This window comes from Mustela nigripes, chromosome 7 (genome assembly GCF_022355385.1).
Source record: "Mustela nigripes isolate SB6536 chromosome 7, MUSNIG.SB6536, whole genome shotgun sequence".
Taxonomy (NCBI): Eukaryota; Metazoa; Chordata; class Mammalia; order Carnivora; family Mustelidae; genus Mustela; species Mustela nigripes.
This window is the reverse complement of record NC_081563.1, coordinates 72,659,792-72,675,901: the sequence shown is the minus strand read 5'-3', so window position 1 is coordinate 72,675,901 and position 16,110 is coordinate 72,659,792. Positions and strand designations below refer to the sequence as shown.

Below are 16,110 nucleotides of genomic sequence, written 5' to 3'. Positions count from 1 at the left end.
TAGAGCTGCTCAAATTTTTTAGTTCCCTGTGTGGAGTTTAATAAAACTATAATTCAGATGCAGATACAAATACACAATTTTATATTTCTTTCATTTGTTGTTTTAATGGGGTTTCTTTAAAAAAAAAAAAACCCTCATTATGTATAGCATTACGAAGCATAAATGAATCAGATGTAATGGAGCATGAAGAAATGTCACATTTCTTTCATCTTGAAGTAAAATTTAAATCAGACTCCAATTCCCTTTCATGATAAAGTTGGTATCAGTTATTAGATTGGGTCTGGTGTCCTCCCATCTCTCCCCAAACCATGTTGCAACAGACCCTAGAAAGTTTTGTGATTAGAAGGATATTCAAGAAAGCTTCTCTAGGTCTTCAGTCTACACTGATAACTAATGATATGCTGACTGTGCAAGCCCAAGTGGTCCCTTGGAAGCAGATGTCTGTTGAAACTGTACTATACTTGAATATGGAAATCTGTGCTGAGCCCAGGATCCCTGGAGCTAAGGATCAGCCTCTTTAGGCTTAGCACCTGACTGGGCCATTCTTCTTCATATTCTGCTATTTTCCTGAGAATTGTGAGGAAGTGGTTATGTTTCCATTCTGTTTCTTGAAACAGACTTCCTTCTTCTTAGTCATGGTGGGTTTTTCCTCCATCTGTAGTTTTTTCCTGTTTTTCTTAACAGTGGAAAATCCCTTTGCAGACGCCTTTTCCCTGAAAGACACCATCTCTTTTCCTTTGCCCCCACAGGGAATTCCCTCACTGAATTTGGGTTTTCTGAAGCAAAAGTTAAGAAGAGATATTCTTTTCAGGAACCTTCTGTTTTGGCCAGGCAATCTCATTTGACACAGGAAGATCTAGATAACTTTCTTAAAATCAGGGAGTGAAAAAAAAATGCAAAACACTAATAGCTCTCATTTTCTTACAGCACTAAAAACATGGAATAGGGGCACCTGAGTGGCTCAGTCGTTAAGCGATTGCCTTCAGCTCAGGTCCTAATCCCAGGGTCCTGGGATGGAGCCCCACATTGGGCTCCTGGCTCGGCAGGAAGCCTGCTTCTCCCTCTCCCACTTCCGCTGCTTGTGTTCCCTCTCTTGCTGTGTCTCTCTCTGTCAGATAAATAAATAAAATCTTAAAAAAAACAAAACACCTAATGAATATCCCAATGAGCTGTTCTGTAATACTCTTTCCCTTAGTAGATTCAAATTAATGAAGGGAACATTTTCCCCATCATTCTGGTTGTCTTAACAGGTAGAGTATACATGGTCTCTAAGATCCTACTTTCAGCCCTGAATGGTGTTTTCTAGGATGTAACTCTCATAGAAAATCCAGTGGTCTCAGAAAACTCCCCAAGGATTAGATAGCTCGGTTTGACTGGTCACAGGGCAAATTCCTCATTTCTTTTTTTTTTTTTTTAAATTTAATAGTTTCTTTTTATACAATTAAAAAAAAAATTAAGTAGGCTCCATACCCAATGTGGGGCTTGAACTCATGACCCTGAGATCAAGAGTTGCATGCTCTACCAACTGAGCCAGCCAGGTTCCCCAATTCCTCATTTCTTTTTCAGAGACAACCCCATTTGGAGAATTTAATTTATTCCAGTACTTGTACTGTCCTACCCAAGGGACTCAGCTACTGGTAAATCTTTTTAAAGTCTGGATTAATCTTTCCTGGGCCTTGGATAACATTTGTGGGGTACTGTCTTTGGCCTAAAATATGCAGCTGAAAGAGGATTCAGTTAGTACTAGTGAATGTACTGCTCTCCAAACCAGATTCTCCAGCTATGCCTGCTTTATCCTCAGAGTAATTATTCTTTTCCTTATGACCCCTGCTGTCCCAGATCCTTGTCTGTTTTTTAAGAACTTCCAAAACTTCCCTTTAATGAATGTTGTCTTTAATGAATGTTGTCCTTCATGTGAAATGTCCATCTTTTCTACATGGAAGGCAAGAAGATGGCACTTACTTGTTTTGTTCTTTCCTAAAATGTACCCCATCCAGGACTGAAGATTCTAGGGTTGTTCTTGCTTTCTCCCTCCCAGTGTTGTCCAATCATTCTGCATTTGTCCTAAGCAAAATAAGGGCTGAATTTATTGAGAATGTGCATTCACTTGGGAGCTGGGGTTTAATGTATTGATTCAAATGTTTGGGAGATGCAGTAACAGTTGTTTCTAAAATTCATTTACTCTTTTCCATTGTGGATTTTAAAATCTCACTTTGCTTCAGTGATTTTTTAAATGGCATATCACAAATACTACTATGTTGGTCCTCTTTATTTATGTGGTCCTCCTTATTTTTTATCATCAGAGAAAAAGTCACACTTGTCCCATTTGTGTCTCTGCAAGTCTTCATGCCCCTGATCTTTTTTTTTTTAAAGATTTTATTTATTTATTTGACAGAGAGAAATCACAAGTAGATGGAGAGGCAGGCAGAGAGAGAGAGAGAGAGAGAGAGAGAGAGAGAGAAGCAGGCTCCCTGCCGAGCAGAGAGCCCGATGCGGGACTCGATCCCAGGACCCTGAGATCATGACCTGAGCCGAAGGCAGCGGCTTAACCCACTGAGCCACCCAGGCGCCCGCTCCTGATCTTTTAAAATTGCAAAAAATCATTTTAAAAACTAAGCTTACCACAAAAGAAAACAAAGCCAACAATAATCTTGGCATGCTTCTGTAAATGATAGTTTTGGTGATGACTGCAGAGAGAATTAAGAGATTCTCCAAATTATTTTGGACCTGGTGCCCTTTTATTAGTTTCAAATAATGCCGGAAAAAAATTCTACTTCCTGAAAAGTTGTCAAAACCAGCAGTTTTGAAAATTTTTTGGTCACAATTTACACTAAGAAATTAACAACCAGTATATGTTTACATGTGCATAGACCCACGTAACACAAGTTATATAAAAGTTTTAAAAAATCATGCTTAACTCTAGCACAGGATGGCCTCCTATATTTCCTATTTGATTCTGTTCTGTTGCATTGAAAATTGATGGTCTTGACCCACTAAATTAATTTCACTACCTACTGATGGGTCATGACTCATAGTCAAAGTATTTTTAATCTCGTGCTAAAGAGCACAAGACAAATCTTACTAGTGTATTTTAAAAGAAAAAATTATTTTATGAACCCTATAAGTGGTGTTTGAGACTTGGCTTTGATATGGTATTACTTTTACTTTCAGAAGCCCTTCTTCATGTCCAAGCTGAGCATTTCTTACTGTATGTTATAACAAAATCCTATTAGGTAGGTTGTAAATACAGTACCTTGGCAAATGTCATCCTGTGCCCTTTTATAGGTAGAGAAAGTATCTCTATTATAGAGGTTACAATTTGCTGTGTTAAATGAAATTTGTGAAAGTCTCATGTATCCTTATTCCTACTTCAAACTTTTTCTCATGCTCGCATCCTACAGTGCTTTCTTACATACTTTCTACCTCTCCCTAAAAGGGAAAGATCTTGTTGAATTTGCACAGTCTCTTAGGGATTGACCAACTGATCTTGCCTGGAATACCTTCTTTGCCTATTTTATTCAATGTGTTATAATATGTGTTACTAATCACCCGTACGACTCAGACTCCACAGGGCAATGAGGTTTCAAGTCTGGCTGAGGCACTCAGTTTCAGTAATATTAGTTATATAAGAAAATGAAAATCTTTAGAATGAATACAACTGTTAATTGGGGTGGTAAGCAGGGGAATTTAATGGGGATTTTCTTTTGACTCCTGTTTTTAGGTTAATATTATGCCGTTTTCATGTAAATATACTGTAATATGCCACATGGGAACTTTGTGATTTATAACTAGAAAGCTAAATTATAATTAGGAAGGCTATGGTAATAATGCTTAGGAAGGAATTCAATATTAATAAAAAATATTGCACATTTTAAAGGAAAGATTATTTCCAATTAGGAACACACTTATTGAAATCTTTGTGACATAAAGATTCTTAATTTACAGGTGGACTTAATATATTTTTGAGGAAACTAAAACCAGGCCCTTTAAAGCAAATGTTAGGAATGGAGGACAAAGTACATTTAAAAATATTTTGTAAATTTAGATGAGTGATTCTTAACTGATTAACCCTTCTTTGTCATTTTGCAAACTGCCAGTGATAATATTGAACATGGTAAAACAAAAACAAAACAAACCCACAAGATAGAAACAAAATTTCCTGAGTATTTGATGTTTTTGTCATTTATGTATGAAGGATTACACAGATTAAGAATACACCAGACCCTCTCATGAGGAAAATACTTCTTCATAATGATTTGTCTTATATTTTTGTTAATAAAGTGAATTAGCTGAAAAATTATTAATCACCTACCATGTATAAGACTCAAGGATAGATACAGTGGGAGAAACAAGTAAAAGAAATGAGTTTATCACTAAAGAAATTTATAAAATAGGTGAAATATATGTGTATGGACAATACCCAGCACGTAGCGTAAAAGACAGATGAATGATAGGGATGGCAAGTGCAGAAGTCCAGAGAAATTGTTGTGGGCCACATATTTATTACTTATGCTTCACTTTATTTCAGGTAAAGGAGGTGTCTTAAATTCAGTGGCTTAGAGAGAAGGTGGATTAGGAGAGTTTAGTAACAAAGTTAAACCCGTGGCTGGGGTCTTGCGGGGTGCAGGAGGAAGACAGGTAAGGAGGAAGGTATTCTGGACAGTAACAGTGGCACAGGCACCAGAATCCAGATGCGTGGGGCATGGCTAGGGAAGAGCAAGTGGAAGAGTTTGGAGAACAGCAGCAGGAGACCAAGCGAGCAGATTTAAAGGTGGATTCTGGGGCTCTTTGAATTTAGGAGCTAAAGCTTAAATTTATAGGTACAGATGAGCTGCTTAGGGTTTTAGCAGATGTATAATAGGATATAATAGGATTTTAGGAAGATCAGTCAGTAGTGTGTATGAAAGTGTAGCTATGGCAAAGATTGGATATGAATAAAAATGAGGGGGATATGATAAGACTTCTGTGATAAGGGGAAATGGCCTGAAGGGTGGGTGTGGCAGCAGGAATGCAAAATAAAGGCTTTATATAGAAGACATTCAAAGACACTCAATACCTGGTAGGTCTTTGTGAATGAGAAACGGTAGGAGGATGAGGGAGATAGTAAACTATAACTGCTGAAACTTACAAAAATCAGTATTTGTGGAAAAGGCCGCAATATTTACTTTGAGAGGATGTATACAAGTACTTTGACTCAAACAATATTTAAGACATAATTTAAATAGAGTTTTTCTGTAAAGATATACTTTACTTTTTTTGTTGGCTTTCTGCTTTTTTGCTTCCTTAGTTGTTTTGGTTCTGGGAATTTATGAATCATTCAAAGAGCTTATTGTGTATGTGTATAGCAACATGACTAATTAGTATTCTCTCACATCACTGAGACAACTTCTAGAACAGAACAGCTTACCAGAGAGGATTGTATATGAGTAAAGAGAAATAACTAGTTCTACAGTAGAAAAGTCAGAAATGTGAAAAACATACAAAGAAGAGATACTTTATAAAGCTTACAGTCTTTTATAGGCTATTTTGAATCACTTTGCACAGTGGCATAAAGGTTGAAGGCAGATTAAATACATAGTCTAGTTGTGACTATATATTTATTTAATAAAATGTCAAAGAAGAGCTAAAAACTGGAAATAGCCCAGACATCCATTAGGAGGAGAATGGAAAAGAGTGTTAGCAATGAAATGGAATAAACTACAACAATGAGACAAGCAACAGCCTAGATGAATAGAAAAAACATTGTGTTGAATCAGAGAAGCCTTACACAAGAGTATATACTGTATAATTCTATTTATATGAAGCTCTAGAACAGGCAAAACTAATCCATGGCGGAAAAAATTCAGAACCATTGTTACCTTCGGCAAGTGGGAGTGAGGGGTTAACTAGGAAGGGGCAATGGGGAATTTTCTGAGAGTGATAGTGTTTTGTGTCTTCATAGAGGTTTGGGGTCCCATGGATGTATGCATTTCTCAAAACTTAACAAAATGGTGTGCTTAGTATTTGTTTATTTTACTTATCCATGTAAGTCATACATCAAATGTAAGATATGGAGCCTTGGTTAGTGAAAAGCATGCTAGAAGTGTTTAAGGCTGATGAATACTGATGTCTGCAACTTGCTTTATTTCTTAATTACTAATTTTTTTTGCTTTCAAAATTTTTAATTTTAATAGACTTTGTCAAAGTAGTTTGAGGTTCATAGCAAGATTAAGTGGAAGGTACAGAGATTTCCCATATGCCTGCTCCCCCTGTCACACCAGACACAGTCTCCCCCATTATCAATATCCCCTACTAGGGTGGCACATACACTATGACTGATGAACCTACATTGACCGCTCTGAGTCTGTAGTTTATGTAAGAGCTCACTCTTGGTGTGCATTCTTTGGATTTGGATAAGTATATGTATCCACCACTGTAGTATCACACAGAGTATTTTAATATTTTTAAATAATTTTAAATTTATAATTGAAGTATAGTTGACCCTATAATACTATTATTAGTTTCAAGCATAAAACAGTGATTGACAATTATGTATATTGCAAAATGCTTACCACAATGAGTGTAGTTACCATCTGTCACCATACAAAGTTATTACAATATTATTGACTATATTCTCTATGTTGTACTTTTCATCCCTGTGACATATTTATTTTATAACTGGAAATTTGTACCTTTTAATCCTCTTTACCTGTTTTGTTTGTCCTCCCACTCTTCTTCCCTCTGGCAACAACCAATTTGTACTTTATATTTATGAGGAAGTTTCTTTTGTTTGTTTTTGTGTTTAGGTTCTACATGTAAGTGAAATCATATAGTATTTCTTCCTTTGTCTGACTTATTTCACTTATACCCTCTAGGTCCATCCATTCATGAATGGCAAGATTTCACTTTTCTTTTATGGATGAGTAGTGTTTCTGTGTGTGTGTGTGTGTGTGTGTGTGTGTGTGTGTATTTTCCAAATCTTCTTTATCCATTCCTCTGTCTATGGACCCTTGGGTTGCTTCCCATATCTTGGCTCTTGTAAGTAATGCTGCAGTAAACATATGGGTCATACTGGATAAATAGAAGTGGAATTATTGGGTTGTATAATATTTCTACTTTGATTTTTTTGAGGAAACTCCATACTGTTTTCTATAGTGACTGCGCTAATTTCCATTCCCACCAACACTGCATAAGTGTTCCCTTTTCTATACGTCCTTATCAAGACTTGTTATTTTTTGTCTTTTTGAGTTCTGCCATTCTCTCAGGCATAAGGTGGTATCTCTGTGGTTTTCATTTGCATTTTCCTGATGATGAGTGATGTTGAATATCTTTTCACGTGTCTGTTGGCCATTAGTAGTTCTTCTTTGAAAAAATGTCTATTCTGAGAGTGGATTGAAGAAGGACTCCATTTCTAGAGAAGGAACAGCCCCATCTTTGCCCATTTAAAAATCAGATTATTTGATTTTTTGGTGTTGAGTTGTATGAGTTCTTTATGTATATTTGGATATTAATGCCTTATCAGATATGTCATTTGCATATATCTTCTCCTGTTTACCAGGTTGGTTGCCTTTTTGTTTTGTTGATAGTTTCCTTAGCTGTACAAAATCTTTTTATTTTGGTACAGTCCCAATAGTTTACTTTTGCTTTTGCCTTCCTTGCCTAAGGAGACTATCTAGAAAGAAAAATGTTGCTAAGGCTGATGTCAAATAAATTACAGCCTGTATTTTCTTCTAGAAGTTTTATGGGAGAACTGCATTTTAATTTTAATTTTAATTTTACTTAGCTGCATATGGCTAGTGGCTACCAGATTGGACAGTGCATTCCTGGAGGGTGTTTTCAAGCTATCTGAGGAAAAGGACCAGTTATTTTAAATTTCAAATCTGTTATAGACTAATATTTTTATAAAATGCAATAAAAATCACTACAAAGATGCGATGAAAAAAATACCAAAAGATATGTAAAATACCACCTCATTTAAAAAATTTTAGATTCCAAAGACATTAAGTTACTTTGTCAAAATTGCTAGAAATATTTCTGAACTCTCTCAACATCTGTATTTTATGTCATCATGTTCCAATGACAAATAATTTTTACACTGGCAATCATGGACAACACTTTGAATTAGGTAGATTATCTCTTTTTTTCCCAGTGTGCCTAAGAATAAATAATTTCCTGAAACCAACTCTTTGTTAAAATTACTAGTACAGATCATTTTTTATATTTTTAAGCACTACACGATAATGTGGTTACTGATAAAACAGTTAACACTCTTTATTAGCAAGTCTTGTCTGGGACAGTTGCATATTGACACTGCAATGGAGACAACTTCAGGGTGGACTGAGAAGGCTTATTTGATCCAGTGAAGCCATTTTTGCAGTTGGAGGTATAAGCCACAAAATCCTTCCTTCTATATAGTTCAACCTGACGTTTACAGCAGCCAAATTTGCTCAGCAACAGAAAGAAATCCCTTTGGAATGCCTTTGTGAAAATCGCATACAGAAATGGATTGGCACAAGAATTGACAGGATAAAAAAGAACCAGTAAAACTTTAGAGTTGGTTACTGTGATAAGGGGCACTTTGAAGGCAGCTGAGATGGCAAAAAAAGAGATTGGTGCCATGCAAGTGAAATCAGTGAAGATGAGGACTGCCATTTTCTTGGCAATCTTCGTATCTTTGTTGTTAGCCATCAGCTCTGGATTTTGAACTGCAAAATAAATTTTAATGTAGCAAGCACAGATGATGGTGAAGGCCACCACATTGAGTATCAGAATGGTTAATATGTAGACTTGGGAGAGAGTGGTTTCCACATCCATGGGGAGGCAAATGCTGACCTTCATGTAATTGCTGACACCCACAAGGGGCAATGTGGCAATTAGAGTAGAAAAGAGCCATCCTCCAAGCATGATCGGTATGGCATGTCTTAAACGTAGCTTTTGGTCCAGCTGAAGAGCATAGGTGATGGTGTGCCATCTTTCTAGTGTGATAACTGTGAGGGTGTAGACAGAAAGCTCACTTGAAAATACAGTGAAAAAGCCAGCTGCACTACACCCACTCCCGGTCTGCCAGTCTATGGCATGGTTATAATACTGGCCTTTGGTTTGGAAATCAACTGAGGCAATGAGCAGCAGATAGAACCCCATGCAAAAATCTGCAAAAGATAGATTGCACATGAGAAAACGGGGCACTGTCATTTTATAGCGACTAGTCAGGAGAACAAAGAGAACAGTCACATTTCCCATGATGGCCAAGATATTAATCAGCCAAATCAGGACCCTAAGGAAGTCATAGCCCATAATATCTTCACAGGGATTAAAAGCATCTGGTTCAGGAGCACATCGGAGTGTCTTGGGTGAGCAGAAACCATAGTCATAATCCCAGTCACTCAGTTCACTCTCAGCAAAGATGGCAGAATAACTGTAAGAAGAATATTTTGTCTCAGTGTAAACTCAAGAGATATTCTATGATAATGTATATTAAAGAAATGGAAGGATCCTCCTTAGCGCTTTTTAAATCCTATGAAACAAAAGGAAACAAAGCCACAACAGCCTCATTCTTAGGTTTATTTGTATCTGACAACTCTGAATTGATATAGGACTTCCTTAAGGGAATGAAAAGCAATTTATACATTTATATGTCATAGATGCAAAGAGTTAAAGAAGCTGTTTACAGAGGATGATTTAGAGACACAGTATTAGAGACACAATTTTAGAGACACGGTAAATGCTTGCTATGTCTAAAAGAATCCTTTCTTGGCATTTTCTTAGGTATTTATTCCATTTACTTGCCAACCAAACTGATATCAAGCCGAGTGAGTGTCTGTGGTAGAACACAAATGGGATTGGAAGGCTCTCCCTGCTAAAGGTGGTCAGCCGCAGGTAGACTAGCTTGCACAGTGGTTTCAAACTAAACAAAAAGCCCTGCTGAGAAGTGGAAAGAAGGAATGGACTACCAGGAACCTAGCAGAAAATAAATATAGACATGGACAATAGGGAGAAATGTCTCTCTTGGGGAAATAGGGACAATAGATACTCCTTAGGGATATGAGTCAAATTCAGAAAGTAGATTGAAGAGGAACTCCATCTCTAGTGAAGGAACAGCCCCACTTCTGCCTTACCCTTCCTCCCAAACCTACTGCTACTAATTGAGTTCAGGTTTTCATCCTCTCTTACAGGACAGTTACATTAGTTTCCCCCCAATATCCTTCCCCAATTCTAGCCCCTTCCCCGCCCATCTGTACCTTCCTTCTGGAATGGTCTTTTATATACAAATCTTTTCAAACTTTTACTAGGTTCTCATTGGCTATGGGATAAAATCCAGAGTCCTTGTGATGGCCACCAAGTCCTAAATGATCTGGGTTCTGCCTCCTTCTCCAGAAGCAGTAGCGCTGCACAATTGAGAGCATGGGCTCAGGAGCCAGACTGACTGGGTTCCAGTCTTTACAAACTGTGTAAATCTGGGTGGGAGAGTTACCATCTCAGTGCCTCAAGCTCTTCATTTGCCAAACAGATCTACCAATCCTACTTCCCCTCATTAGGGCTGTGCTAAAGATTAACTCCATTAACACTTATAGAATGTTTAGAATAATGCCTGATACATATTAAGTGCTCAGTGACTGTTAGGGATTCTTACAATTATCTCTTGTAGATCCCTTGTGCATCTTTCCTTTCAGTTACATGAAATGACTTGGGGCTCTCAGAATCTACTCTTTCATTCCTCTGTCTTTGTGCTGTTTCTTTTTCCCTTCTTCTCCTCATCTTTCTGGTGAGTTCATCCTCATCCTTAAAGGTAACCTCCTCTATGAAGCCTTTCTTGATTCTACACCTCCAGGGAGTTTACCACCCCTTCTCCCTGCCATAGCTGCACTTAAGGACTATTGTAATCATCAAACTGCACTGCTGTTGTGTGATGATTTAATAATCTGTGAAGCTATTCTTTAATAGCTTTGAAGGCAGGGGTTACTAGGTCTTACTTATTTCTTATTACTTATTACTGACTTATTACTTATTACTTACTCATTTCTTATTACTTATTACTGACTTATTTCTTATTACTTATTACTGACTTATTTCTTATTACTTATTACTAGGTCTTACTTATTTACTTATTACTTATTTCTGAACTCTTGGTGCCTAACACAGTTTTGGCTCAGAGTATCCATTCAGTCAATGCTTGTGGAATGAGTAAACCAGGGTGATCCTGGCTCTGAAAGGAAGTGAAAGAGTACAGGGACAACGAGTGTGTACAGTACATGCATGTAGGCTCAACAAATTTTCTCTTTGCTCAGTCTGCTTATATAATCTTGGGAGCTGGAGAAATGGCCATAATTTTCCTGTCAGAGCCATTACTAATATGTATTTTACCTTAGGGTTCTTCATCCATTCAAAGAGTATTTTTCTCTGCTCTTAAAACTTAGCTTCTCGGGGCACCTGGGTGGCTCAGTTGGTTAAGCCGCTGCCTTCGGCTCAGGTCATGATCTCAGGGTGCTGGGATCGAGTCCCATATCGGGCTCTCTTCTCAGCAGGGAGCCTGCTTCCTCCTCTCTCTCTCTGCCTGCCTCTCTGCCTACTTGTGATCTCTGTCTGTCAAATAAATAAATAAAATCTTAAAAAACAAAACAAAACAAAAAAAAACTTAGCTTCTCATGTTCCAAAAAAGGAAGTGTGAACCTAATTCGGTGAGTAGATGAAAGGATATATTTGAAGGATACAAATACTGAAGGGAAATAACACAAATTAAAAAAGGAATTAAAAAGAAATCTATGATCTGGGATTCCAAAATGGTGCTAGAAATTCTTAGAAACCATTTTGGAACTTGTGAAGGATTGCTGCTCTGCATAGAAGGTTGCACAGGAACCTCCCCTGTTTTATTACTAAATACAGGTACATTTGTTTGTCCTCATCTCATGCCCATTAATAGAATTACCTGTTGTTGGTTTTTTTTTTTTTTTTTGATAATCTTTGAAGGGATGTGGTAGTTATAAAGAACAATTAAAGAAAATAGGTTATTTCTTTGCATTAAAAGCTTCTTAAAGACCCTCTCACTGAACCCCTCATTTTACTGGTGAGGAATCCAAGATTAAAGGAGGTGGGTGATTAGCCTAAGGTCTCCCAGCACTAGGCTGTAGTGGCAGTGCTAGGTCTTCATATTCATAGTGCAGGGTCCTTTCCTCTACTTCACTGGCTCTCAGTCAGTGCTTTTCAAAGTGGAGTCCTTGGACCATTTCCATCAGAATCACCAGGGTGTTCGTTAAAATGCAGGTTCCTGGCTTTACTTGAAACCCTGAATCAAATTCTTGAGGGACAGAGCCCAGCAATCTGTGTTTTAAATAAGCTTCCTAGATGATTCCTACGAAATAATAGCCTTTATTAAGCCAGATGGAAACTTTCCAACTATTGCTACCTTAATTTCCCTTGCTCCTTTCCCCTTATCAAAACTACTTCAGGGGCACCTGCGGGGCTCATGGATTAAGCCTCTGTCTTCGGCTCAGGTCATGATCTCAGGGTCCTGGGATCCAGCCCTGCATGGGGTTCTCTGCTCAGCGGGGAGCCTGCTTCCCCCTCCCTCTCTCTGCCTGCCTCTCTGCCTGCTTGTGATCTCTGTCAAATAAATAAATAAAATATTTAAAAAAACAAAAACAAAACAAAACTTTTTCTTCGAGGGCACTTGGGTGGTTCAGTTAGTTAAGCATCTGCCTTTGGTTCAGGTCAGGATCCCAGAATCCTGGGATCCAGCCCTGCAGGTGGCCCCCTGCTCTGCGGGGAGTCTGCTTCTCCTTTTCCTTCTGCCTTTACACTGTGCTCATGCTCTCTCTCTCTCTCTCAAATTAATAAATATAATCTTAAAAAGAAACATTTCAGCTGCTACTAATAATACAACACCAGAAACACTAATTCAAAGCTTCTAAAAATTCTGCCATGACTTCTGAATAAATTTGTGTCAATAAGAGGTCAAACATGTTCCCTCTCTCACTTCTCTGGTCCTTTGCCCTTTCTTTTTTTTTTTTTTTTTTTGCCCTACTGAGCATATGTCTAGCAGTTTTTCTCCTTCATGATTTGTCTTTAGACCTGCTGCTACTTACATTTGTGTCTTGGGATGGCTCCTGAGGGCAGCAGCATGCTATTGACAAAACCCAGCAGGGACCTGTCTTTAGTACAGAAGGATATGAATGGACTACAGGCCTACAACACTGAGTCAGAGGAAGGAGAGGCCACTTCAACCACAATGAACAAAGACAGGTGGAAAGATAGGGACTGCAGGAGAACGATGGGGCCAGCTGTAGCAGCAAGGACACTGATATTTTGGTGAGAGTAGGTGAGCTGTAGAATTTCTAAACTCCAGGGATTTAGGAATAGCAAGGTAGTGGGAAGAGGGGAAGGGGATTTCACAGGGAGCACATTCTTTTTAGCTAGATTATGTGCTAATTTCACATAGTTTTGGGGATGCTGGAAATTAGGGGATTTGTTTTAAACCAGTGTTAGCATAGCAAACTCAAGATTGTAGCCTTATTTGGGAAGGCTTGTAGCAAGGTTGATGAGGATTATTGAGAATGGGCTAAAGTCTCCTGTCCCCACAAACTACCCCTCGATGCTATCGTTGGCAATAGCCAAAAGTGTTTCCTGTTGATGAGGCAAAAAGCCATAGGTTACAAAAGAGTAACAGGGAAGGTGGCTGACAGAATATCAAGAGGAGCAGGAATGATGAGGAAAAGGAATACTGGAATATAGTTGGGGTTAGCCTAAATGAAAGAGAAAAGAAGGATACAGAGTATGATATTTCTAATGTACCCCAGATGCTGTTAGATTCTTTAACAACTCTCTTCACTCTCATGGTTCTGAAAGCCAAATGATATTCCTGCTGCCCCTTACAGATGAGGAAAAATGTCTAAAACAAAAAGGTAAGTATTGTCCAGGGATAGCCAGTGTTATAGGAACATCACTGCCAAGGATTCATGTCCAACTCTGAGAAGCCCCGATACCCAGGGTCCTTCCATCACACCACCCTGCTGCGATGGGGGGAAAAAAAAAGAGAAAAGGAAAAAAAGACGAAGAGAGAATGGAGAATGGCAAGGTGTCTTAGAAGGGCATCTGGTTTTGTAGCCTGAAGGACACATGGGAGAATAATAAGATTTATAAATCGTAGTAAATGTGGCATAGGGACACTGGGATTATCTTTTGAGACATGCTCTTTTATATCTGAACGTATGTGAAATGTCAAGACAGCCAGGAAAAATGTTAAAAAAATCAGTCCATAGAATAGAAGTGGAGCTCCCATGCAGTGTATGTTAGTGATAGCATTGAGGCTGAATAATTTTAAGCTCCAGAGCATAGTGGTCAAGGTGGCCTAGGTCTTTTTAAAGGGAAGTGGCTACTTCTAGAAGCTGTATCTGCAATCAGTTAATCTTTTTGACCACTGACTAGTGAAAATTCCTAATGAAGCTGTCATTTAAACAAGCCCTTAGTGACCTCAGGATAACTGCAAATAAAATTTTAATTTCCAAGGAGCATTTAGCTGTAGAATGAACATGTATATACATTTTTTAAAGAGCTTTTTTTTTTTTTTTAAATGAGTTAAAAGAGATGTCTGATCAACTGGATGCCATTTGCAAAGGAAAAATTCCCATCTTAAATCTACTAAAAAATGCTTTGCAAACCGGCCCCCCACCCAGTGAAGACTTTTATCAGAAGAAAACCATTGGCACTGAAAATAAGATGCACATAGAACGAGACATGGCTTCCTGAGTTTCTTTGCATGCAAATACTTACAGCGTTTCATTATTTGTTCTCCTTGCTGTGCTTTCACATTGTTTGGAAAAGTTTTCAAAAATGGAAAATGAAAAATTCTGCCTGAAAGAAAAGAGGTTTAAAAAAAAAAAAAGCAGTTGAGCTTTTGGTCTTTAAACTAAACATGATCATGTCTATTTATGCTTTGTTCATCCAAATTCTTTACCTATTATATTTCATGTTCTGCACCATTGTCCTAACTGAAACATTTCCTGGGGAGAGAGTAAAGGCTTCAGAATTGTCATTAGAGTGCTTCCAGCTTAGATAAAATGCTCCTGAATGCTAAATGTTTTGTGTGGGCTTTAGAGATGAAAAAGCTTAAATCCATCATGTTGAATCATGGTTTTTTCACTGCTTATTAAAAACTACCTTTGTGGTATATTAGGGTTTGCTCCTTACCAGTCTCCTCACCACGTTGCTCTTGATGAACAAATAACCATTCAGGATTCATGGCTTCGAATCCTAACTGGGAAATCTGTTTTGTAAGGATTTGAAGATACTGGACTTGACATTATGATGTGAATTTTCTGCCCTTTTTCCTTATGTGGAGAAATATGTGTAGGTGTTCCCTAGTCCTCCATTGTTCCAAGAAGTTTAGCCTAATGGAAAGGTGAGAAGTCTCAAGATATTAAAAGAGACCTGTACTTATATTCCTAAGATAAGACGAAAGGGAGGCACAAAAGAAAACTGGATGAAGAAGTAGAAGGAAAGAGAAAGGTGGTGAGAAACTCAACCTTCCCAAGGAGAAAGGAGATACGAGGCAATTAGAAATTTCTATATATTCTATATATAGAAATTTCTATATATTCTCCTCCAATATTAACAAGATAATTCCTTGTACAAATAACTTTGTATATAAATTCCTTATACAAATAACTCTGTATATAAACTTTGTATATAAAGGTGGATAATATAGAGGAACTATTTGACCTACGGGACCCACTTTCAAAAATTAATCATCTTGTTATTTTGGGTCCGGCTTATAAGTCCTCAAATTTGGATCAAAGTATGTGTGCATGCATGCGTGTGCGCGCGCACGCGTGCGCACGTGTGTGTGTGTGTGTTTGATGCTGGCTCCATGTCCGACACTTAGAGATACTATGCGTGAACCACCCTATAGTTAACAGGAAATGCGGTTGTTCTTTGCCTTCAGCTCATAACATTGGGTTCCATCTACTCTTTTTTGCAATTTTAATCATAGATACCAAGGAAGTCTTTGGGGCCATCTGCCTAGGCAGCTGTGTTTGTTACCCAGGCCCAGCAGCTGCAGGGCAGAGGAGTGGCTCAGAGTTTGCTTCAATATTCCCCTGGCCCAGTTCAGGCTCTCTGGCCTCAATAGCATCCAAGGTT

General features: G+C 38.1%; 1 protein-coding gene across 1 annotated transcript in view; it reads right to left on the bottom strand.

Annotated features, from left to right (window-relative positions):
- Positions 1–8,232: 8,232 nt before the first annotated feature.
- LHCGR (luteinizing hormone/choriogonadotropin receptor) overlaps positions 8,233–16,110 on the bottom strand; it is a 52,913-nt gene continuing 45,035 nt past the window's right edge. The window contains exons 10-11 of the mRNA XM_059407811.1: positions 14,743–14,823; positions 8,233–9,394 (exon numbers count right to left, since the gene is read on the bottom strand). Of these exons, the coding sequence (XP_059263794.1) occupies positions 8,254–9,394; positions 14,743–14,823 (1,222 nt within the window). The 3' untranslated portion in view covers positions 8,233–8,253. The remainder of the gene's footprint in view (positions 9,395–14,742; positions 14,824–16,110) is intronic.